At 37.6% G+C, this 24,225-nt stretch overlaps 1 protein-coding gene across 2 annotated transcripts in view; it reads right to left on the bottom strand.

Annotated features, from left to right (window-relative positions):
• Window positions 1-24,225, bottom strand: part of Orp8 (Oxysterol-binding protein-related protein 8) — a 47,633-nt gene that overhangs the window by 9,365 nt on the left and 14,043 nt on the right. For both annotated transcript variants that reach the window (XM_053766678.1, XM_053766677.1), the window contains exons 10-18: window positions 8,906-9,051; window positions 7,792-7,970; window positions 5,966-6,146; window positions 5,290-5,386; window positions 4,363-4,502; window positions 3,577-3,633; window positions 2,404-2,529; window positions 1,912-2,052; window positions 269-389 (exon numbers count right to left, since the gene is read on the bottom strand). In XM_053766678.1, the coding sequence (XP_053622653.1) occupies window positions 269-389; window positions 1,912-2,052; window positions 2,404-2,529; window positions 3,577-3,633; window positions 4,363-4,502; window positions 5,290-5,386; window positions 5,966-6,146; window positions 7,792-7,970; window positions 8,906-9,051 (1,188 nt within the window). The remainder of the gene's footprint in view (window positions 1-268; window positions 390-1,911; window positions 2,053-2,403; window positions 2,530-3,576; window positions 3,634-4,362; window positions 4,503-5,289; window positions 5,387-5,965; window positions 6,147-7,791; window positions 7,971-8,905; window positions 9,052-24,225) is intronic.

Raw genomic sequence — 24,225 nt, 5'->3', positions numbered from 1 at the left:
TCTCACAAAGGCCGGTCATTGGATGGGTGACCAAAATTATCTTGAGCTCCTCCGTGCTTCGGAGGAACGAAGTTGCTCCCGGTTGTATTTGCAGTCGTTAAAACCCGCCAATCCCCAATGAGCCCGCGTGAACGCGTTATCCATTCTTAAGGGAGATGTCCCAGTAGTGAGGACGTTTAATTGGCTGTTGATGATGAATGTTTTGATGTTTGAGTCACAACTTTAACTCAAATTCTTCAAAGATTTATTGGATTATTGATAGATTTACCTTCAGGCACAATAGAAGACGCGTCTCTATGAAAAAATCTCGGTACCCAAGGAGCCTGAAGGTTCCTTGCGCGCGTTCTTTGCGCCTCTTCTATTATCGTCTTCTGTTCTGTCGCTGCTACCTGTTTAGAGAGAAAAATAGTACATTGTACACTGAGACAGTAACAAAACGAGGGTGTATATTAAGGCCCGAGACGTAGTAGAGGGCTTTAAAAGCGCGAGTTAAAAATCTTACATTCTTAAAACTTTCATATCCAATTCAAAATTGTAAAATTATTCGGCCGCGGTAGCCTATGTGTGACTAGGGGTCATTTAATATATCTATTCAAATTTTCATCGAAATCGGTCCACCGATTTTTACGGACAAAAGTATGACGACTAATAGACAGAAACAGACTTTCACATTCATAATATTCTATAGAATAAAAGTATGGATAGTGAATTTCCTCGCAATCGAAGTGAGGTGTCCAAAATTATATTTTTTTTTAGATTTAAGTCTAGACTATCGCATTAGGTGTAAACCTGTAGTGGTATGTATATTACAGTATTAAATAAATAAACTTGACGAAAATGTATAGCCCATCTCCCATTGCAACGCCCGTGAGGGTCCTTAATTGTTACTATTCATTGTAAACAAAGACCTGTATGACATTAAGGAAGCAATAAATGATTTGATTTGATATTACTAGTGGCCGTCCTGGCGTCGAATCACTCTATCTATTAAAAAACCGCATCAAAAAATTGTCTTAAAGATAAAGGAATCATTTCCAATCAATCAATCAATCAATCAATCAATCAATCAATCAATCAATCAATCAATCAATCAATCAATCAATCAATCAATCAATCAATCAATCATAAATGGACATTACCACAGAACATATCAATTACTATTAAGTCAGTAAAATTGATTCTTGTCTTTGTTAAATTTGTATGATAGGCTAGTGGACAAGGTTAGAGAACTTGTTGAAAATGACACATATTTTCTACAATTCTCTGATTCTATCTATCTAGATAAAACAGATATATTTAGATCATTATGATAATTTATAGATTGTAACAATGCAGCCGGATCATATACGAAGATTTAAAATTGGTTGGAAAGTCAATTTACGTAAAGTATGAAATCGTAAAAATAATCACGGTCATAATAAAAAAATATCACTTTGTAACAACTTTTACTATGGAGTCGTCACCATAAACGTAATATTTAATGTAGCTGTCGAACAAACATAACTTCCTTCGCGAACATGTTAGCACGTTGTGACGTCACTTGTTCGTGTCATTTAGTATGGAGCGTTTGGACGAATCCAAAAACGTGTCATTTTATTTCTGTCATATCTTCGAAAGCATTGTCACTATCGCAGTAATTTCACTGGTGTTTCTATTAATATGAGGGTCTTCGAATAGTCGCCAAAACAAAAAGTTTATTGTATATCTATCTCTGTGCCGAAGAACCGTCTAGTAGATTTTGTGTGATGCGCGTACAAACATACAGACAGACAGACAAAAATTCTAAAAATCATTGTTTTGGCTTCTATTGACCCTAAATTATAGTCCTCTCCAATTTTTTTTTTCGTAAATATCTCCAACGTACAGACATAGTCCAGTTACAATGTTATTATAAGTATGGATATACTATACCTGGTCGTCGTTGAGTATGGCCTCGGACACTTTGATCCAGAGCCGCTGGGACTCGTGCTCCGCCTGCTTGTCCAGGGACATCAGGTAGCGCGTCATCCTCTGCTCCTTCAGATCGGCCACATCCAACAGGCAGCTCTCCTCCTATCATATTTGTTTTGTCAACTATCGACAGTATTGCTCTGCAATATTTCTTGTCACTATCGGTTGTACAAAACTATCGATAGCTTATGTAACAATAGCTGCGTCCCGGGGCTTCGCTCCCGTAGGAATGTCGGATAAAAAGTACCCGGCGTTTTTTTGCCGGCGGCTTCGCCCACGTAAATTTCCAACGGGAACAGTAATTTTAAAGGGACCTGTCCTTCTCCAATTCTCCATGCTTCAAACTATAAAGTATGCAAAATTTCAAGAAGATTGGTTAACAAACAAACAAACCCCTCGCTGGAATCTGCTACATTCTTTCCTCGGTGTACAACGTACTAAAAACGTACTCACCCCAGATTTCTTGTCCTTTATATCGATCTTGCCGTCCCAGTAGCCCTCTACTGAGGCTATCGTGTCTTTGCCTTTCTTGATGCGTCCAGAAATGGCGTTGGTTTGATCCGCGCCACCCAGGAACGACTAAAATATTACACATAATAAATAATATTATACCAGTGGGTTTGCCGCGTGTGATTCCGCCCTAAAACATGACCAGTGCATATCCACCCGTGGATGTCGTACGAGGCGACTGAGGGACACAAAGCTGTAACGACGGCATTCCCAAAGAGTGTTGACGTCACTCGTGCGGCCGGTGGCAAAATCACAACCAAATCTTCCAAATTTAATGGCAATTTTTTTGCACTAACCCTGGGCTTTGAGGCGTCACAGCTCCGAATGCAACTGGCAACACGCGATTATGAGAGAGAGACTAGCGGGAATAAATATAATATGTTATATGTCTAAACATTCCTCAGGAATAACATTATCTATTTCAAAAAATCCGTTTGCATCAAAATCCTATTATCCTCCTAAAATTTGACGACCTCGGTGGCGCAGTGGTAAAGTGCTTGCCTCTGAACCGAGAGGTCCCGGGTTCGATCCCCGGTCGGGTCATGATGGAAAACGATCTTTTTCTGATTGGCCCGGGTCTTGGATGTTTATCTATATATGTATTTGTTATAAAATATAGTATCGTTGAGTTAGTATCCCATAACACAAGTCTCGAACTTACTTTGGGGCTAGCTCAATCTGTGTGATTTGTCCTAATATATTTATTTATTTATTATCCGTTAGTTTTAAAGATCTAAGCGTACATAGGGACAGACAGACGACAGGTCAGCAGGAAGCGACGTTGTTTTATACTATGCATCGTTCGCTCATAAATTATTTTCGTCATTATCTCGGGTTCTAAACAAGGTATCGGGATGAAACCTATACCAGATTTTAAATTAGACCTTCCGCTATACAACTGTAAAAACCTCATCAAATTCCATCCAGCAGTTTTGGCGTGTGGCGCGAACAAAACAGAAAGACAGACAAACATTCAGAAATTCTAAAAATAAAATCTTTTGGCTTCTATTAGTCCCATAAAGAGCCTCCATAATTAATTTTCTTCAATATGTACAGATGTAGCGCGCTTACAATTTTATTACATGTATAGATAGACCGATATTATAACCTACTCACTCTTAACTTAAACTCAACGTCTGCTTGATAACCCGTTTCGTTACACATTATATGGACCTGTAACAAAAGACATTACACATATACAGGACGACATTACATATTTTTTAATATAATAATGAGATGAGAATATTCTGGAATCGAGCGGGAATCGAACCCGCGCCCCCGTCTACCCGGGGCAGTGCTCGTGACCACTGCTATCGAGCTATCGAGAACATTAAACTCTTAACTAATCAACATACCCCACATGTTACAAGCAAGAAAATATGATATTTTTTATTTGAAAATACTCTAGCATCTATTTAAATTTATCCAGCCATTAAAATCCATTGGAATCAATTGAATGACTGCAGGACAACTCGACAAGTCGTTGAATGTAACGTTCAAGTTAACCTTACGAGTACTTTCAATAAAAATAAATGAATTATAAAATGTCTCATAGGATCTGTAATGCTTTGTAATCCTACCAATGCGAAATATTGTGAGGATGTGTGTGCGTGTGTGTGTGTGTGTGTGTGTGTGTGTGTGTGTGTGTGTGTGTGTGTGTGTGTGTGTGTGTGTGTGTGTGTGTGTGTGTGTGTGTGTGTGTGTGTGTGTGTGTGTGTGTTTGTTACTCTTTCACGCGAAATCTACCGGACGGATTGTTATGAAACTTTTACACGGATAGAATATAACCTGGAATAACACATGGGGTACTTTTTATCTCAGAATTCGCACGGGAGCGGAGCCCGGGGCGCAGCTAGTGTTTCATAAGGGTGACCATAATTTCGCAAATAGAGAAGGACCGACCTTTCCTCCCAACTCCATGCTCAGCGTCCCAATGACGATGCCCTTGCAGTGCGCGTACGGCGCCGTGGTGATGTAGGTCTCCCCCCAGTTGAGGAGGTGCACTCGTGCGCAGCCCTCCAGGATAGCCGACGTCGAGTTACCTGGGTCGATATGTCACGGCTAAACCCAGATGTGTGGCTACAGGTTTAGCTTACTTATCTTGGGCTAGACGTATGTTTAGCCGTTATCGATCCGGCTAGATCTACGACCAGCCTATTACCATAAGTAGCCTTATGTAAGCAGGCTACACCTAGGGATAACCAACTGAGACCGGCTGCACCACCTAATTTTAGCCGCACTTCGGGATTTAGCCGTAATCACAATCCTAATTATAAATGCGAAAGTAAGTTTGCTTGTTTATTTATATTTTCACCTCGTCACGCTTTGTCTACTCAACATTGCATACATGCAGTTTGAAGTATGAAGAAGGATATAGGTTACCTTTCATCCCGGAAATTACCGCGGGCGAAGCCGTGGGTAATAGCTAGTATACTCCATAAAATAATATTTTGTTGCATACATTTGTCACATAGTGTATATACGTTAGCAAAGTGGTTGTGGTCCAGTTGTTAAGACCGTCTGCCTGTGATCGGGAATGTCCCAGGTTCGAATCCTACTCGTGCCAAGTTTGTATACCAATCTGACTCATGTATAGTAATTTTCATCGACCACCACCTGCTTCCGGTGAAGGAAAACATCGCGAGGAAACCTGCACACCGGTTGATTATTTGTGTGTGAAATTGAGAAGGCAATGGCGAACAACACACCATTAACAGTCCCAAAAGAGTTGTCGTGTGTGTTTCAACTTTCATTCCACATAATGACCTCGACCCTCAGCCATGAGGAATACGACTGTAAGGATGAAGGAGGAAAGTTATCAGAACTCACCATAAAATTTAGACTTGGCCAGCAGGCTGCCTTCTATTACGTAACCGTCCCTTCTATTTGAGACGTAAAACGCGGACACGGGCGGGTGATGAGATACCTATAAAAAAGTTAATAATTAAAAAAACACTTATTTTATTGCCAGAAAATGTGTTTACAAACATAATTGTTAAGAATGCCTATTAACCAAAGGATTACTATTACTATTAAAGAAAGGATTTTTCAAATTTCATCCTCTAAGGGGGTGAAAAGGGGGTTCAAAGTTTGTATGAGGAAACCAGATTAGTTAAAGAGTCTAAATATTTCACTGAAGGGAAAATCGCGTGGACGAAGCCGCGAGCAAAAGCTAGTTAGTGTTAATGATAATTAGTAGATGTCGCAAGTGTTTTATATCTATATTTTTTATCAACACTCGATCATAATCATATATTATGATTATGATCGAGTGTTGATTTTTATTATAAAACAAATTATATTGTATTATAAAACAAAGTCCTCTACCGCCTGTTTGTTCGCCATAAACTTAAAAACTATTGCGCGGATTTTCATGCGTTTTTCACCAATAGATAGAGTTATTCCTGAGGAAGGTTAATGGGGTATAATTTATTATGTTTTAACCGAGCTAAGCCGAGAGGGGTCGCTAGTTTCTAAATAAATGATTTCATTTTAACATCCTAACCTGTTCAGCCACATAAAACGTGTAGGGCTCCGCATCTTGTCCTCTCCAACAACACCTGAAGGTCTCTCCTAGTACCGGATTGTAGGGCTTCTTCAGCCCTTTCGGCTTCTTGTACAAGCCGGAGAGGTACCACTTGAGAACACACTTGAAACGAAGGTAAGGATCTTCTGTCACTTGGGCCCTGGGAAAAATATCAGATTTTTAATCAAATCAAACATATTTATTTATAAATATAGGTGTACATAGATTTTGTGTTCTGCCAAGGTACAGCTTAGCTATAAAGAGAAGACAAAAAAATGAAGGCGCTAAATTCTACTAGCTGTCACATTTTCGACGTAAAATGCTGAAGTATGGCAACAATTTTGTATGGAAAATTTTTAGTTTCACTTTAATTAATTTCTACTCTTAATAAATATTATTTATGGTCAAGCTGTACAAATATGAAAAATGCAATTTATTAGGTCAAAATTAAAAATCAGTTATAAAGCAGGTAATAAATAAGATTGTCCTTCTTCTTAAATCATCCACTTTGTAATAGCATTTATCTACAACACTGTCTGATTTCAAAGAGATAGGTAACTTTTTATATACTAGATGTTGCCCGGGACTTCGCTAACGTGGAAATTTTGATGTGAAAATATAGCCTATAGCAATCTTGGATAATGTACCTTTCTAATGGTGAAACAATATTTGAAATAGGTTCGGTAGTTTCGAAGGTTACCCGCCTCAAACATAAAACTCACAAATGCTTACCTTTATACTGGAGATTATAGGTGCTGTTTCGAATACGCTTTTATGCATCAAAGATGTTTATATTCCGATAAAGCTATTTTAGATGAATGACGTGTAATTTTTATTGTAAATTTATTGTGTAACATTTTTAATATAAATTATATACTACATATATTATATATTATATAGTATAAATACATATTTTATATACGTGTAACATTTTTAAGTTATGTGCTTTTTATTTTTTATTATTATTATTATTATTTTATTTACGATAATGGGAGAAGGATCAGACAGTATACAAACTTTAAATAAAACTAGACTAAACGGATATTTATTTATTACTTTTTTATTATTACCAACTGAACCCCGGAATTGTGCTGATGTACTGATGTAAAAATCCCAACATAAAAATACCCTATGTTCTATTTCAGGATATATTATACATATATAGGACGACCTCGGTGGCGCAGTGGTAAAGTTCTTGCCACTGAACCGAGAGGTCCCAGGTTCGATCCCCGGTCGGGTCATGATGGAAAATGATCTTTTTCTGATTGTCCCGGGTCTTGAATGTTTATCTATATATGTATTTATAAAATATAGTATCGTTGAGTTAGTATCCCATAACACAAGTCTCGAACTTACTTTGGGGCTAGCTCAATCTGTGTGATTTGTCCTAATATATTTATTTATTTATTATACCCATTTACCGAATCATCGACTAGAGTACCAATTTGTAGGACGCTCACACATTGTTTATTATATATATATATATATATATATATATATATATATATATATATATATATATATATATATATATATATATATATATACTTGACTTTGACGAATATATATATATATTCGTAGTCAAGCGTGCATATAGAAAATAACGTGATTGTATTGAGAGAAGACGAGATAGATGATGTTGTAAGAAATGTTCTGGTGAGGCGGCAAGTATTTAAATTAAAATGACGGCCTTTTGGAGGAGGAAAATAGTAGGTATTTAATTGTAATGATTTGGAAACGAATTATTATTATAACAAACATAGCAGACACCTGTCCTCAACCATTCCTCTACTAGTGGTACTCACTGCCTGAGGATGTCCGCGTGGTAGTAGTTGTCGGAGAGCTTGTCCAGGAAGGAGCGCGGCTCCAGGATGAAGGTCGGCAGTACCACCTTGCTCAGGTCCATGCCCGGCCGGACCTGCTTCAGCAGGAACCATAACAGGGACTTGTTCTCTTCAGCTACTTCTTCTACTAATTCTCCAGCCTGTAAAAAGTTGATTTGTTATCTCAGCAGTTAAATTGTCTATGTAAATGTAGGAAGGCCTAAGTTTTAGTGGTTTTTGGACTGGAATAGAATCAATCCTCTCCTACCGTGGATGTTGTACGAGGCGATTAAGGGATATTTATCCTTGGCAGCTAATAGGCAACAACCGCGATCCCAAGATGGTTCCGAATTGCTGCTGACTTTAAGGATAACTTTTAGAGAAAGGGGGCATTTAAGGAGGTATAACCCTTTATACCCCCTTAAATGCCCCCTTTCTGTCGGTTACAGTCTGTCTATAAAGAGTAGAAAATTGATTTATGACGAACAATTTTTTTTTTGCATATATATATATATATCTCAACCAAACCTTAGCGTTGCCAGACAAGAGTTTCAACTCTTTATAGACAGCCTGTAGCCGTTATATAAAGAAGGTTTATTGCTAACTTGAGAGAAGGGGAGGTACTGATAATTTCGAAGACACTTGCTACTTTTTTTAGAAGTAATGTTAAAAGTCTGGATGATATACCTGGGATCCATTACAGAGTATAAGAAGAGCTGTTACAAATTTTGAAAGGAAGGGCTATTATTGCTAGCTTTAGCGAACTTGAAAGAAGAAAGGAGGAGTCGCTGCAAACAGTTTGTGCCTCGCATAACTTTCGAGTCTTTTCTTTATTTCTTTACGTGTCGATGGCATACCTACCAACGCTCTATTGGGTGCTAAATATTATTCCTGCCAGAACCGGGCGACTTCGATGGCTTCATCGGAAGCTGCCATCAAGTCAGCCCGAGTACAGGTATTTTGACACATTTTACTCGGGACAGGCGAGGAGATGAGCCATCGATTGTGGGGAGAAGCCACAATCGCACTTTTAGTTTTAAAAAGGGTTTACTGTTAAGGGGGCTTTTTAAAAGGGGGGGGGGGGCGGTTGACTCACCGCTCCGACGTCCCTATCCGGATCCTCCACGTACTGCCTCTCGAGCCTGGCTAGTATCTCTTGCTTGCTCGACGACGCCTTCTCAGTGGTTGTTGTCATCACCCTTGATCCGTCGCTGTCTGTATCCGACGCTGCACCTGCTAACTCTGAGGGGGGGGGGGGGTAAGTGCTGAACTAGCCTGGTGTGACTATGGTACCGTAATATGTGGTTTCTATTCGCCACATTTTACTGAACATCCTGACTGAAGATTTTTATTTAATGAGATATATACATAATGCCGGCTCCACACAGTCGTCGTCGTCGAACAGTTGGCCAAACTTTGGCGGATTCGGTATAAATTGCTGGGTTTTTTATTGCGGTCAATATAAGCCACTCATATTAACCACGCAACGTTGACTCGCATCGGCATGTGTCTGAGTTCGGCGACAGTATGTCGCTGGCATAATATGTATGTATGTTCTACGGACTCATACAACACACATAACATTTGACACGTATATATCTATGTCAACATTGCGGCGTAATACACATACCATACCATAGTAGCACCTATTCACTATATACTAGCCTTATATATACTGGCATAAAACTGGCAACATCAAATCACACAAATAAATTATAAGTAAATATATTAGGACAAATCACACAGATTGTGCTAGCCCCAAAGCAAGTTCGAGACTTGTGTTATGGGATACTAGCTCAACGATACTATATTTAAAAAAAAATATATATAGATAAACATCCAAGACCCGGGCCAATCAGAAAAAGATCATTTTCCATCATGACCTGACCGGGGGATCGAACCCGGGACCTCTCGGTTCAGTGGCAAGAACTTTACCACTGCGCCACCGAGGTCGTCAAATACTTATACGAAATTATTTCAGTATATTATAGAATAATAAATAAATAAATAAATAATAATCTACACAAAACACACGTTTATATTTTCTACGTATTAGCTTATGACTATGCACTTGTTATATGATTTCCATTTTTTATTGTTTGAATGGTCAATGACACTATGTCGAAAATTGTATAGGTATTAGTAAAGAAATTACATTTTCATTTAATTAATTAAAGGGACTACCGTTTCTTTATTTTTATTTTCAGTATTTAATATTGAATAGAGACAAAATTCAATAATAAACTCAGCTCACTAGTTGGCGCCACTGGTAGAGTAAGGTCCTGTCATTATGGCTGACACTTAAGCCTGCGCTCATGCGCACAAAACAAACTTCAAAATTTACATCATGGTCCTTTCTCTACACTAGCGCCCCTAGCGACGAATTTGGTAAATTATTGAATTAGAAAAACGGTCGTGTAATCGATTGACAAACCTTTATCGCTATCAGTAAAGACCTCATCCTTAACAGACTCCTTGCTTACACAATTCTTCTTATAATCCGTCAAAATGGCGGAGTCGACAGAATACTTGCGGGCCTTCAAATGGGAAAAGGGGGCTGGCTCTGAGAACTGTCTTGTTAATTTCTTCTGAAGCCTGAGCAAGATACTCGATCGTCTGCGTTCGGTTTTCGGCGGTTTCTCTTTCAACATCGCAGAGAACATTATGTCCGAATCGTGTTCCATTTTCGAACAGTGTTCGTTTATTTCGTATCACGCTGGATAGATGGCGTTGTACGTAGTTTACACATTTTCGACGAGCATTTGAAAGTCCTTATTAGATAAATATTTGTCTTTTACAGATCATATAATTGTTTCTGTTCATATGTTATTCTAGTTTCATTTGAAGGTGATCTTTCCATACATGGCACTGATTTCTCATACATTTGTTTTGTTTTTTACTTCATAATTTATAGTAAATTCACAGCGAGCAGTCTCATATTCAGTTTGGCTGATAAATAAACAATATATTTTTATGCTAAAGTAATTCTGAAGGTTTAGTTGCAAACACAATTTCGCGTGGTTTATTAGTCTTGCGTCCCAATCTTGTGCAAGTTCTTTAAATATTCACCTCATTATTTAAAAAAAAGCAACAGTCTATTTTGGTTGACAAATATTTTGTCTCGTTCTTTCAAATACTCTACTGATACAATACATATTTTACCTAACCTTTTAATTAATATCTGGCTTAGTCCGCATACGCCTAGTGTCATATAGGAACCGTAATGAATTTATGTAAAACGACCAAGTGAGGTCGGCTACAGATTATAAAAAAAATGTAAACTTAAAAAATATATTATTTTGTGTCTTATTGCAACCGTTTCCCACAATTACCAAAAGCAGTAGTGGATATTATAATCTTGTTTATTTGTACAGAAACATGTGTTTGATAAACGAGGTGCGCGCCGTCATAATAGCCCTGTGTATATGTTGCGCAGAAGCACGTACAGTTGTGGCCATAATAAGACTTTTACGTTTGTACAGTCATGTTGATGAGTGTCTATTTCATCTGAATATGTTTGACAGTGTTAACCTGCACTCTAGCGCCACTATCGGAGTATATTATCAATTTCTTTTATTATTTTCTTATTGTGTGTTATTGGCAACACTGGTGTCAGATTTTATCAAGTCGCCTTAAGGAATCTGACATGACTTTTACGACTACCTACCGGCATCTAGTGTGCAACTTTCCTAACGATGTATTCCTTAGTAATAAGAGACTTATCTTATAGGATTTCCCAGAAAAGGATTTCTGCCCGTCAACGAAATATTTCAAAGGGATTTTATTTTCTCAATAAAAATATATCGAAAATTTTCAATCTGACTGTACTAGTCAAACATACCTAATGTTTTATTACCACGAGTACCAAGGCCGTAGTACAGTTACAGCACATCATCAATGGCCAAATGTCTGCAATTTAGCCTCTATCCCCGCGCACTAAATCATTGAGAAAACCTTGACTTGACATACTGATGTGTGTACTACTGAATGGAGCTAAGTATTGTATGAATCGTAAACTGAACTTAACCACGTAATGTTCGCGGAAAATCAGCACATTCTCTTAACACTTTTGATTTAGTGGTCTTAGACTTCAGCCTGTTAAATATAAGTTATAATTCACACAATTTAAAGTGTTTATTTTATTTATGTTAACACAGATGACACCACTGTCGTTATTTTCTTGTTCGTTACTGCCTACCATCCATACTAATGTTTTAAGGTGAAAATAGTTTTTATTCCTTGTTTGTAATGAATAAACTCAAAAACTACTGGGCCAATTTTATGAAATTCGGCACAGATATAGACGAAACCACACACAAACACAAATACGCCCAGGTTGTTAATTCCTGTATAATAATTTAGATTTCAGTTTGTGATATCAAATAAACAATTTTTCTTTATTTCTTTCTTTCAAACCTTCAAGAGTGGCATAGGCTACTTTTTGTTACGGTTTTACCCGAGTGAAGCCGGAGCGAGCCGCTAGTGTACAATAAAACAGCGTAATTGTTTTCCTGTTTCAGCAAATCATTTCTAATTGCATCCATTAATACCTAAACTGTCAAAATGTATGCGAGAGCGGCGTCTCTCGCCAAATGATAAAGCATATGTTATCCTGCACCCTGGGTCCTCACAACTTGCACCCGAGTGACCGGATGGCGGCCACAGATGAGGCTGTGAAAATGCCAGAATACTTTTTCGTGGAAAATCTTAATTAACCGCTGAGATAGAAAGAAGAAGAAGGTAATAATAGTAATAGTTGTGTTTCGGCCACAAATACATCTTAACCTATACTATTATTATATTAAGAGGTAAGCGTTTGTGAGTTTGTGACTTTATGAGTTTGAGGCGGGTAATCTACGAAACTACCGAACCGATTTCAAAAATTCTTTCACCATTACAAAGGTACATTAACCAAGATTGTTATAGGCTATATTTTATCTCAAAATTCCTACGGGAGCGAAGCCCCGGGAAACATCTAGTAATATATATTTTTAATGTTAAAATTTTTCGTTAAGAAATTGTCAAAATTAAAAATTTGTTGCCTTTTAAACCACTCCACAATTAATAATGCCAAGAAAGTTGTTGTGTGTGTTTCATTCCACGTAATGACCACGACCCTCAGCCATGAGGAATACGACTATGAATAGTGGCCTTTAAAAAAAATTGATCTTTAAGAAAAATCTTAAAGACAACGGAGCGGCAACGGTGGTTCGACACAGCAATGAGGCCGCGCTCTAACGAAAGGACAAAGCGCATGAAGCCATATATTAGTTCCGTGTTCACGGAATAATGTTTGCAGATTAAGAAAACGTCTAGATTAAAAGCTATTTAATCTATGATAGCGGCAATCTCCATAATCTATGCCCACAATGACATAATTGCAATTGTTGACATTTGGCTTTTAATCCCTTATTTGCCATCATAATAAGTGTCATTATAAAATATAATAACATTCATGTAATGTTATATTCTCCACAATATTAAGTATATAATATATTAATTATGAGCTTGTTTGAAAAATTTGTCTGTGGTTAAATTTTTTAGTTTTCGCTATTACTGAAACATATTGATACAAATGGTGGCGCTAGTGTCAGAGTTGTCTTCATAATCGTATTCCTCAGGGTTGAGGGCCGTAGTCTTTACGTGGAATGAAGCAGACACAACTTTCTTGGCACTATTAATGGAGTGGTTTGCCATTGCCTTCGTCATTTCACACACAAGTTTATAATCAACCAGTGTGCAGGTTTCCTCATAATGTTTCCCTTCACCGGAAGCAGGTGGTGGTCTATGAAAACTATACATGAGTCAGATTGATATACAAACGCATGTGGCACAGGTAGGATTCGAACCTGGGACCATCTCAAGACTGACGGTCTTAACCATCGGGCCACCACCGCTTCAAGTCTTAAAAGTCATGTCAGATGCCTTTGGGCGACTTGAATAAAACCTGACACCCGTGTTAACAATAACACACTCGAAAAGAAATAAATAATAAATAAAAATTGATAAAAATGTGATGGGGGCCCTAGCCCAGTCTTAAAATATGACTTTAAAATCAGACGTATCTGAAAATTGTACAATCGAAAGAACCACCTATGTAAAATCACCGCTATCTCCGCGGAATAGAGTCTGTGTATGGTTAATTACACGCGGCCGACTGTACTTTGTTATCGAGTTATGAGTTATCAGTGTGAAATGTGTTATCAGGCTCTTTATCTTATCAGACAGATTTCTAGTTTCTGATTTTAAAAAAAAAACAGAGAAACTTGCTTCAAAACAAGTCAAATTAATGTATTTCGTATTTGGGGTATTTGGGGATGTGACATAGCGAAGCCCAAGTTCAGCGTACAAAAAACCTTAAAATGCGGGTGTGATTTTACAACCGGCTACCTGCCGGTCGTCGGCCCTCTTTGGTAATGATATTGTTATGTATATATATTGACCTATCAGCTGCCAGAGTTCTATGCCATTTTGTGGGCTCATACAACACCCACAGGAGGTTCTATTCTCAGGAGGGACCATAGCAATCTTGGATAATGTATCTTTCCAATGGTGAAAGAATTTTTGAAATCGGTTAGGTAGTTTCCGAGATTACCCGCCTCAAACATACAAACTCACAAACGCTTACCTCTCTATAATAATCGTATAAAAGTATAGATTTAGCGTGGGAACTAACCTTGTAATATACTAGGTTAGATCACTATGCCAATATTTATTATAAAAACAATGTTTTATCGGAACACAAGATTGACCTCAATCTATTAACGTGTTGCAGTCAAATGTCAGTTTAAGGATATTTTATAAATGCGCATTATCATTAATAAAATTTTTATAGGTTTGGGTTATATTTAGGTTATAATGTTATTGGAAACGCAATCAATAATAACATTTTTTATATCTATTAACTCTGTGTGAGTTGGGTTGCGATGCCGCAAAGCCAACAAATCTTGAAAATTTTAAGCTTCGCCTGTGATTTTACGTCAGCCCTCCATGGAGTAGTGATAAGATAAGTAGTGGACCAATTACCACAAGCCAAAATTAAAATCAATTTGCAACACTAAAATACTATTATTAGATACATATAAAAATGGCAAAAACCTTAATAATTACTAGATGTTGCCCGGGGCTTCGCTCCCGTGGGAATTTTGAGATAAAATATAGCCTATAGCAATCTTGAATTATGTACTTTTCTAATGTTAAAAGAATTTTTAGAAACGGTTCGGTAGTTTCGAAGATTACCCGCCTCAAATACACAAACTCACAAACTAATAATAATTATAATAGTATAGATAAAACAAATAAATAATAAATGTTTACTTGGATACGTGTATGTCCAATTAACACAATTATACACATGTCCAACTTCATGACAAATCATAAATCATACAATTATCAAATTTTTTTAGGTTAGGTTTTTTAGGTAGTAACCAATTTTCAATTTGAAAACACTATTTGAAAGGGCAAATTGGTAGTTCGCCGCCATATTACGGCCGAGATGTAAGCGAACCACATCAAAGATTAATATTTTTTGACAAGCAGCCACCCCGACCATTTAAGCTAATCAAGAAAAAAAACTTGGTCATTCCTGAACAAGTCATTTTTCAGTCATGTACCTACTACACGTTGTCCTATAAGACTACCTGACCATGGCCATTGAGATAAGCTCTCGAGACAATATTGTAGATTTTAAATTTCTAAATATCGCTACACACTTATCTATCTATAGTCTGTTCGTTTTAGCGGTCCCAGGTTCGAATCCTACTCGTGCCACATGAGTCTGTACATCAATCTGACTCAGGTATAGTAGTTTTCATCAATTTTTCTGTTTTAGTGGCGTCTAATATAGGACCGCTCCATATATCCTTCCGTGGATGTCGTACGAGGCGACTAAGGGACAGCTGATATAGGCAACGATAGCATTCATAAAGGGAGTGGGGTCGTGATCATAGTCCAATGTTCAAAGTTTGGCTTTGGGATGTCACAGCTCCGAATGTAATCGGATACATGCGAAAATGAAAGATTATATTTTTCTCCTTTCGATTCTAAGGGTTGATTTCACTTAGAATCACGATGTGATTCCATTAATATTTTTTTGCTCTATCTCTCGCGAATCGTAAAAGCCGGTCAAGGGCTACATCTAGACAGAACCTCTTCAATTTGTATGACAAAACTGTATTCCTACGTAATATTATTAGCGTTAACATTAAGTGGGATGAGGAAGAATCACTAGGAAAAATTATATAAAATCATTTACAATACTGAAAAAAACGATTTGTTTGTTTGCTTTGCTTGCTCATTAAATAGTAATGAGAACAATAAATAAATAATTGTCCTGTTATATTGTTAAGACTCCGCCTGTGCCGTTTGCAGTATTGTCACAGGCCGTGATTAAGAAGGGGGATTCGCCGTAGGGCTAACCCCCCCATGTGGTAAAAACCCTAAATTAAGATGCCATTAAAAAATATTTTTTCAAAAAACTTTCAATAGGAAATTCTGAGACTTTCGCTAGGCCTGTATTTATTTCGTGATAAAAAGTATCCCATGTGTTATTTCAGGTTATAATTCTATGCGTATACCAAATTTCATAACAATCGTTCCAGTAGATTTTGCGTGAAAGAGTAACAAACATATACACATACATCCTCACAAACTTTCGCATTTATAATATTTGTAGGATGATTTACTCTGTGTGCAAAAGACAATGACGTAATTTTTCTTCCGACTGCAAATCCAAAAAAGCGGGACATTAAATTCTGAAGTTAAAAATCGACGTCTGGCAACGGATGCTGTATTAAATAATACATTAGCATATCCCATAAAGTATCCCTTTATTGGCTTTTGCTACAAGTGGCTTTACAAGAGTACCTACGATACAAACACGCACCTATTATTTATAGCAATTTCGCCTCTATTCCAACTGCGGCAAGGAGAACAGCGTATGGCTTGACAAGCAGTTGATTGTACAATAGATAAAAATGATAATAATCAACATCATATTTAGTTCATTACTTGTAATAAAGCTTATAATAGTGGGTTGTGAAATCGATATCATTTGTGTATATAAAAGAAGACACTGAATGACTGGACTAACATATTAACGCACAGCCCAAACCGCTGGGTATAGAAACTTCAAATTTGGCACTAATAGGTTTCAAAATCCCGTTTTGTCTAAAAATCTGGCGACGATGCCATGACACAAGTACATCTTGACCGTAAGGAGTAGGAATTTATTAATGGATCGATTTTTTTTCCATACTTCAGCATTTTACGTCAAAAATGTGACAGCTACGAAGATCTCTATAAGGACAAGCTGTAAGCTACTTCCATTGTTCCTGTGAATCTACGAATTATATATTTTATACTTTCTGCACCTGGGTGAATAAAGTATAAGCCTATATTTGACCTGTGGTCATTTACTATATCTATTCCAAAATTTCATCAAAATCAGCCCAGCGATTAAACAGTGATAGCCTGTAATACACAAAGACAGGTTTTCACACTTTTTGGTTCCCATATACGTGTAACGACTAAATCAATTTGGATGTTCGCTGTATTTATTGCGCAAGAGTCAAAATGCCGAATATTTGGCGCCAAAGGTAAACTTTTATCTTCCATGGCTACTGCGAGATCATGAATTAAAATAAAATATATTACGTACAAGTTACACGTTCGAATATAATTTGTAATGAAAAAACAATAGAAAAAATCGAACTTTGACAGTTTGTTTTACGTAAACGTGTACGTTTTTCTTCTTTTTTTTTGTTTTTTGAGGAAAGTTTTCATGTTTTTTTATTATTTATTACCGTATATAATAATTGAAATGCAGAATCGTGTCCAATAAGCCAGCAATCCTATCCTAATTGCACTACAAAAATTTGTTCACATCACATTTTTATAATCAGCACTTAAACGTAACACGACACTTGAAACACAACTATAGTACATTACATACGATATCATACTAACGAAACATACAAACAAAGCTGGTTTATCACAACACACCAACAAACAAAAATGCACATTAACCCTTGCTCCTTAAAGACTATTTTACTGCAAACTATCATATAGACAGTACGGTCGAATTGACGAACCGTTGAACAATTTAGAACTATGTAAAAAATATGCAACTAGTTTATTATGACATGGTACTAAAATGCTAAGCGATGCTATGAGGTCAACTGTACTTTTTTGTAAGAATTTCGCATCAAAGTGTTTTATGCTTTGTATGCAAGTGTTAGAGTTGCTTTTTGTGTAAACGTTTATTGTAAAGGAGAGGTCAGAAGTGGCAAATTCTTTAGTTTTACGTTTTTTTAATGCAAACAGCACATATATTGATCAAATAATAATATAGTACGATATCCTTACACATATTATAAAACAAAGTCCTCTACCGCTTCTGTCTGTCTGTTCGCGATAAACTCATATATTGGTCTCATATATTGATCAAATAATAATATAGTACGATATCCTTACACATATTATAAAACAAAGTCCTCTACCGCTTCTGTCTGTCTGTTCGCGATAAACTCAAAAACAAACAGACAAATCACACAGATTGAGCTATCCCCAAAGTAAGTTCGAGAGTTGTGTGATGGGATACTAACTCAACGATACTATATTTTATAACAAATACATATACAGATAGACATCCAAGACCCGGGCCAATCAGAAAAAGATCATTTTCCATCATGACCCGACCGGGGATCGAACCCGGGACCTCTCGGTTCAGTGGCAAGAACCTTACCACTGCGCCACCGAGGTCGTCGTTTATTAAAAACTACAGCACGGCCTTTTTTATCAATAGACATTCATTCTTGAGGAAGATTTAGGGGTATCATTTGTTATGTTCATATCCGAGCGAAGCCGGGACGGTCCGCTAGTAAAATATAATCTTTTATTTGTAGTATTCAAGTATTTATGACTAACTCTTACGATGTAATTCAATATTTTTTGTGTTCTTGCAATTGGGCAACAGACAGGCTAATTATATGTAATATCAGATTAAAACTGCGATTGATTTTTTTATTATTTTACAGATCTTATTGAAGTCATTGATGCCTAAAGGCATCTGACAATACTTTTATGAATACTGTCTACTGTCAGTAGACACATAAACACTCAGTCAACTGGACAGTCCACCAGTGTTCAGTTTTTGTCACGATGTTTTCCTTCGCCGGAAGCAAGTGGTGGTCGATGAAAACTACTATACATGAGTCACGATTGGTATACCCTCAAGTGGAACGAGGATTTGAACCTGGGACCTTTCGATCACAGGCGGGCGTCTAACTTCCGGGTCATCACCGTTTCACACTTCAGTGAATTTTAAGTCATAACAGCTGTAAACGTGTGCTCCTAGCCTAACATTATCACTTCAGCTCAGCAAACACGGCACAATCGACTCTGTTAGCCCAGCAATAGAGGTCACATTCCCGTGGCCTTAGCACATTAAGTTGTGTGTACAGTGATTAAGAAACTTTGCATCCGTTGACGATAATAATTGCAGGATCTATTATTTTTTAAATTTAATTTTCGTAATAAATGGAGGAACTCGATGACGCAGTGGTTAGCGTGCTCGGCCTGTGATAGTGGCGGTTAAGACACTCTCACAATGGTCGGTCATTGGATGGGTGACCAAAATTATCTTGAACTCCTCCGTGCTTCGGAAGGCACGTAAACTCGTTGGTCCCGGTTGTATTTGCAGTCCTTACAACCCGCCAATCCACAATGGGCGCGCGCGGTGGGTCATGGCCACTCCTTATCCAGTGCCCCAGCGGTGGGGACCTTTAAGTTACTGTTGATGATGGTGAACAAATAGAAAATATAAATCATACCTTCAGCCTACGACTATGTACAAAACATAGGTAGCAAAAAACACATTCTCTATCTGGAGACACGGCAGTGCCCCCGCAAGTCGAGAAAAAAAACGGCACGGCCGTACCATCCTTTTCTCGAAGCATTTCAAACCAATTTCGAACCCCCAATAACTTCTTTTTATTTCAGTGACTAAGCAGGTATTGTATAAATACAGTATATTTCAAATTTCATTCAATTTTAACCAGTAGTTTAAGAATTGTAATAGATTCTAGCAAAACAAAGGGACACAGAGTGAGCAGCGCTAATAATGTGCACGTCAGCCCCCTTTTTTTGGGGGGGGCGTTCTAAAATTACGCGAGTCTTTTTAAAATGGAAAAAATGTCACATTGTCTTCTAGAGGTAGAAGGAAAGGATCACGTGCAATCAATAAATATTTTAATTTAATATACAAGTATTATTTTATTCTTTTTTGAGAAACATTTCCTTTTGTAACGATTTTGATACGCACGGTACGCCACCTCGCCTCACGTAATATGGATAGATGAATTTGTATGATGCCACAATCACACAAAAAAAAAAAAATTCAGCAGGAAAATAGGTACACACTGCACAGATAATAAAAGCAATACAGATGTGTGCAGCAATAAAAAAAGTCACAGCTCAGAGTGGTGGTGTTCCACAGCAAACATTTTTTTTTTAAATCCTTGCCTTTCCCAGACTATTTAAATTTTATTTGCAATTTTTAAACAAAGTGATATGTTTTTCTGCGTCTCACTTCGATTCCATAGTGATATTTGAAACGCACTTCGACATAGGTAATGTTAATTGTGGTCGTCCGAATCAAAAGGTAACTTATGGCGGCTGGCAATTATTGCCGTTGTTCAAATACAAAACAACGGCAATAATGGCGAAAGTGCCGGGCGCCATAAGGTCACTTTTGATTTGGACGACCACAATTTTATATGGTTAGTTGTACAGTCTGTCAAAAAAGTGTCTGGGCGTTTATCAACCAATCTTGATCCATTCTATTTGGTGTTGCAATGGCAAAAAAATTTTGTTCACAAGTAATCAATTTTCATCACTTTGTAGACAGATAAGTTTATGTATTTTTGTCGAATAAACATATTTTCTTTCCTTCTTTCTCGGTAGGACAAAGGAAGTCGGACCACGTGTCCACTATTAGCTCATTTTATAAATAAATAAATATATTAGGACATATCACACCGATCGAGCTAGCCCCAAAGTAAGTTCGAGACTTGTGTTATGGAATACTAGCACAACGATACTATATTTTATAACAAATACATATATAGATAAACATCCAAGAACCGGGCCAATCAGAAAAAGATAATTTTCCATCATGACCCGACAGGGGATCGAACCCGGGACCTCTCGGTTCGGGGCAACCACTTTACCACTGCGCCACCGAGGTCGTCATTTTAGCGATTGGTCTACTGGAATACGTCTCACCATCAGTGACAATCTTCCCGGCGACATAGACTTTATCCGTTGAGAGCCTGTCGCTTCGCCTCTGAGATCTCAGGGCGTCCAGACTAGCTGAAGGAAGCCGTTCATAGTTTATGATCGAGAACTTTTCCGGTGTATGCGACGTTGTGAGCGATCTGTATTGTGACGTTCTAAAAGAATTTATATTGATATTCAATGTTCACTGGCGCATCATTTGAAACCATGAGCCACTAGCGAATTGTCCCGGCTTCGCTCGGGTACAACTATAATCTATACATATAACATCTATACATATAATAAAACTTTAAGTAAATAGGCTATGTCTTAAAGAAAAATAATTACGGGGTGGGAGGTCTTTATGGGGCCAATAGAAGCTAAAACAATTTTTTTTTGTCGGCCTGTCTGTAAGTCTGTATGTTTTAGAACCCGAGATATTGACTAAAATAATAGTCACATAACAAACACGGGCTTAACTGTGGGTAAGAGCTAGTAATCGTATACAAATGTTTTGGCATTGTACAGAACCCTCTTCACTCGAGTTCAATTCGCACTTGGCCGGATTTTTAGTCTATCAGCGCACTCTGCCGCCGAGCCCGCAACGTTTATTCTTACATATTATAAAACAAAGTCCTCACCCGGGTCTGTCTGTTCGCGATAAACACATAAACCACTCCACGGATTTTCATGCTGAGGAAGATTTAAGTGTTTAAATTATTGTGTTTTTACCCGAGCGAAGTCGGGACGGGACGACGTTTATATAGATACTAAATTCTCATCAAAACTCACCTTCTGAATCCCTTATAGTCTACACCACCAACATCATCGGTGGATGAGGAACTGTATTTCCTGAACCGCTCGGTAGATGGCGCTGTTTTGGTTATCAATATGTTTTCCGGCGTGTCGCATATCACTTCGGAACTACCTTTGAAATTGTTTTTGGCAACTTTATTCGCGAGTCGATTGTAAATTGTGTTCGTTTCAAATTCAATATATTTTAGACTGAGTCATATAATGAAGTTAGCATAGTAAATTTTTCACCGAAAACAGCAGTCCTACCATCAACTTTTACAGAACGATTCCAATGCAACTCAGTTCAATTTAAGCACCTAAAATGAATCGCATTCATACAAAAAATTAAGTCGATTCAGTTCAGTTTAGGTCGTAAAGTGATGATAGCATGATGTGATGGGGCTTACCAACATCTCTTAAACGCGATCCACTTTAGGTATAGTATGAATGCGATTCATTCTAGGTGCCTAAATTGAACCGAGTTGCTTTGGAATCGTTCTGTAAAAGTTGATGGTAGGACTGCTGAAAGTCACAGATTCTATCGAGGGTGTGTGTTGCGCAAACACACGAGTTGTGAATTGTAATTTATATCGAATGAAACATTGTGCTTTATACGACACCTGCCTACGACGATAACAAAAAAAAAAAATATAATCAAACACAATTTTTAATGCATAATTACAACAACATCCATCGAATATTCACATTAGCAATATAGTATATTTTTTTTATAGAATCATATTTTCTGACAGTCTGCAATAAAAATACACTTATTTCAAAAAAATAATACTCATTGCTGTCATTAAATATTGATGTAACACGACGGTATTGTGTTTCGATCTAAATGTTAGGTATGTTGTATGCAGCGAGGTTCACACATATTTCGTCCGGGTTATCCTACTAATATATAATATTAGTTGTAATGCGAAAGTTTGTAAGGATGTGTGTATGTATGTTTGTTACTCTCTCACGCAAAATCTACTCGATGGATTGTTATGAATTTTGGTATACGGGTATAATATAACTTGGAATAACACATACGGTACCTATTATTCCGAAATTCGCACGGGAGTGAAGCCCCGGGGCGCAGCTAGTAATTTATTTTTTAATAGAATCATATTATCACAAGGGAACACAGGATGTTCATACAATTACATACTTTCACTTATAAGTTAAAAAATGGAATTCTTTCAGATCAGGCATCGTATAATAAGAGAGGACCTGGGTTCCAACGCTCAACGGCTGAGGAAGAAACCGGGGACACGCTCAAATGAAAGAGAGTGAGAGAGAGAACAGATGTCGTATAAACATTATTTTCATACACTAGTGATAAAAATATGTGGTATTAGTAAATAACGTAACATACGATAAAAATATTTTTTTTTAATATAATATTTTTATAGAAGCGGTGGTGGTGGTCAAGACGCCCGCCTGTGGATCGAAAGGTCTCAGGTTCGAATCCTACCCGTGCCACATGAGTGTTCATACCAATCTGACTCATATATAGTAGTTTTCATAGACCACCACCTGCTTCCGGTGAAACCTGCACACTGGTTGATTACTATTAACATTTCACACACAAGTTAGAGGAGGAGGAGAGGAGAAGGCAATGGCAAACCACTCCATTAATAATGCCAAGAAAGTTGTTGTGTGTGTTTCATTCCACGCAATGACCACGACCCTCAGCCATGAGGAATACGACTATGAAGAAGATGTAAGGCACCGCATACCCGCACACTAGCACACAGATCATATTTTTCAATCATTTGCAGATATATATTACGCAATGGTGGCGCTAGTGTGCGGTCAGCGCCATCTACCTTTAAAAACCTTCATCCGCTTCGGCAAGACTTTACGAAAATCGTCGTTCTCCGTATCTGTCTTAGCTCCCGACTCCCTCAACTCGCTTATACGTTTCTGAGTTGCACTGTATTTCAATGTACACGGTGTGGAACTCCTTCTCTTGGGGAAAGTGGACATGAACCTTATAAAATTATCTTCAATCAAATTGCTCGGCGACATTTTGTCTTTGCCGTTCTTTCTTGGTAATTTCGGCAATTCAAAACATTTTAACATAGCGTTTCTTTTTTCCACCTTCATTGGACTGGACGCTAACGACTTTGACGCCCTTTTAAAATCTCCAGGCGCGGAGACGATTCTCACTGAGGACGTGGACGGAGCGTTGCGCTCTATCGCCACCTCTTTCTTGCGCAAGAAGTCCAGGAATCCGCCGTCCCTGTCTGGCGTTTGCGAATCAGTTGATTCTTCAACAGGTATTTTCTCAATTGACTCGACAAATTGCGCCCATTTTGATATTTTTATCGGTTTCCCTTTCTTTGTGACGTA

Source organism: Plodia interpunctella, chromosome 29, assembly GCF_027563975.2.
Source record: "Plodia interpunctella isolate USDA-ARS_2022_Savannah chromosome 29, ilPloInte3.2, whole genome shotgun sequence".
In the NCBI taxonomy this organism is placed as follows: Eukaryota; Metazoa; Arthropoda; class Insecta; order Lepidoptera; family Pyralidae; genus Plodia; species Plodia interpunctella.
This window is presented reverse-complemented; position numbering and strand designations above follow the sequence as displayed.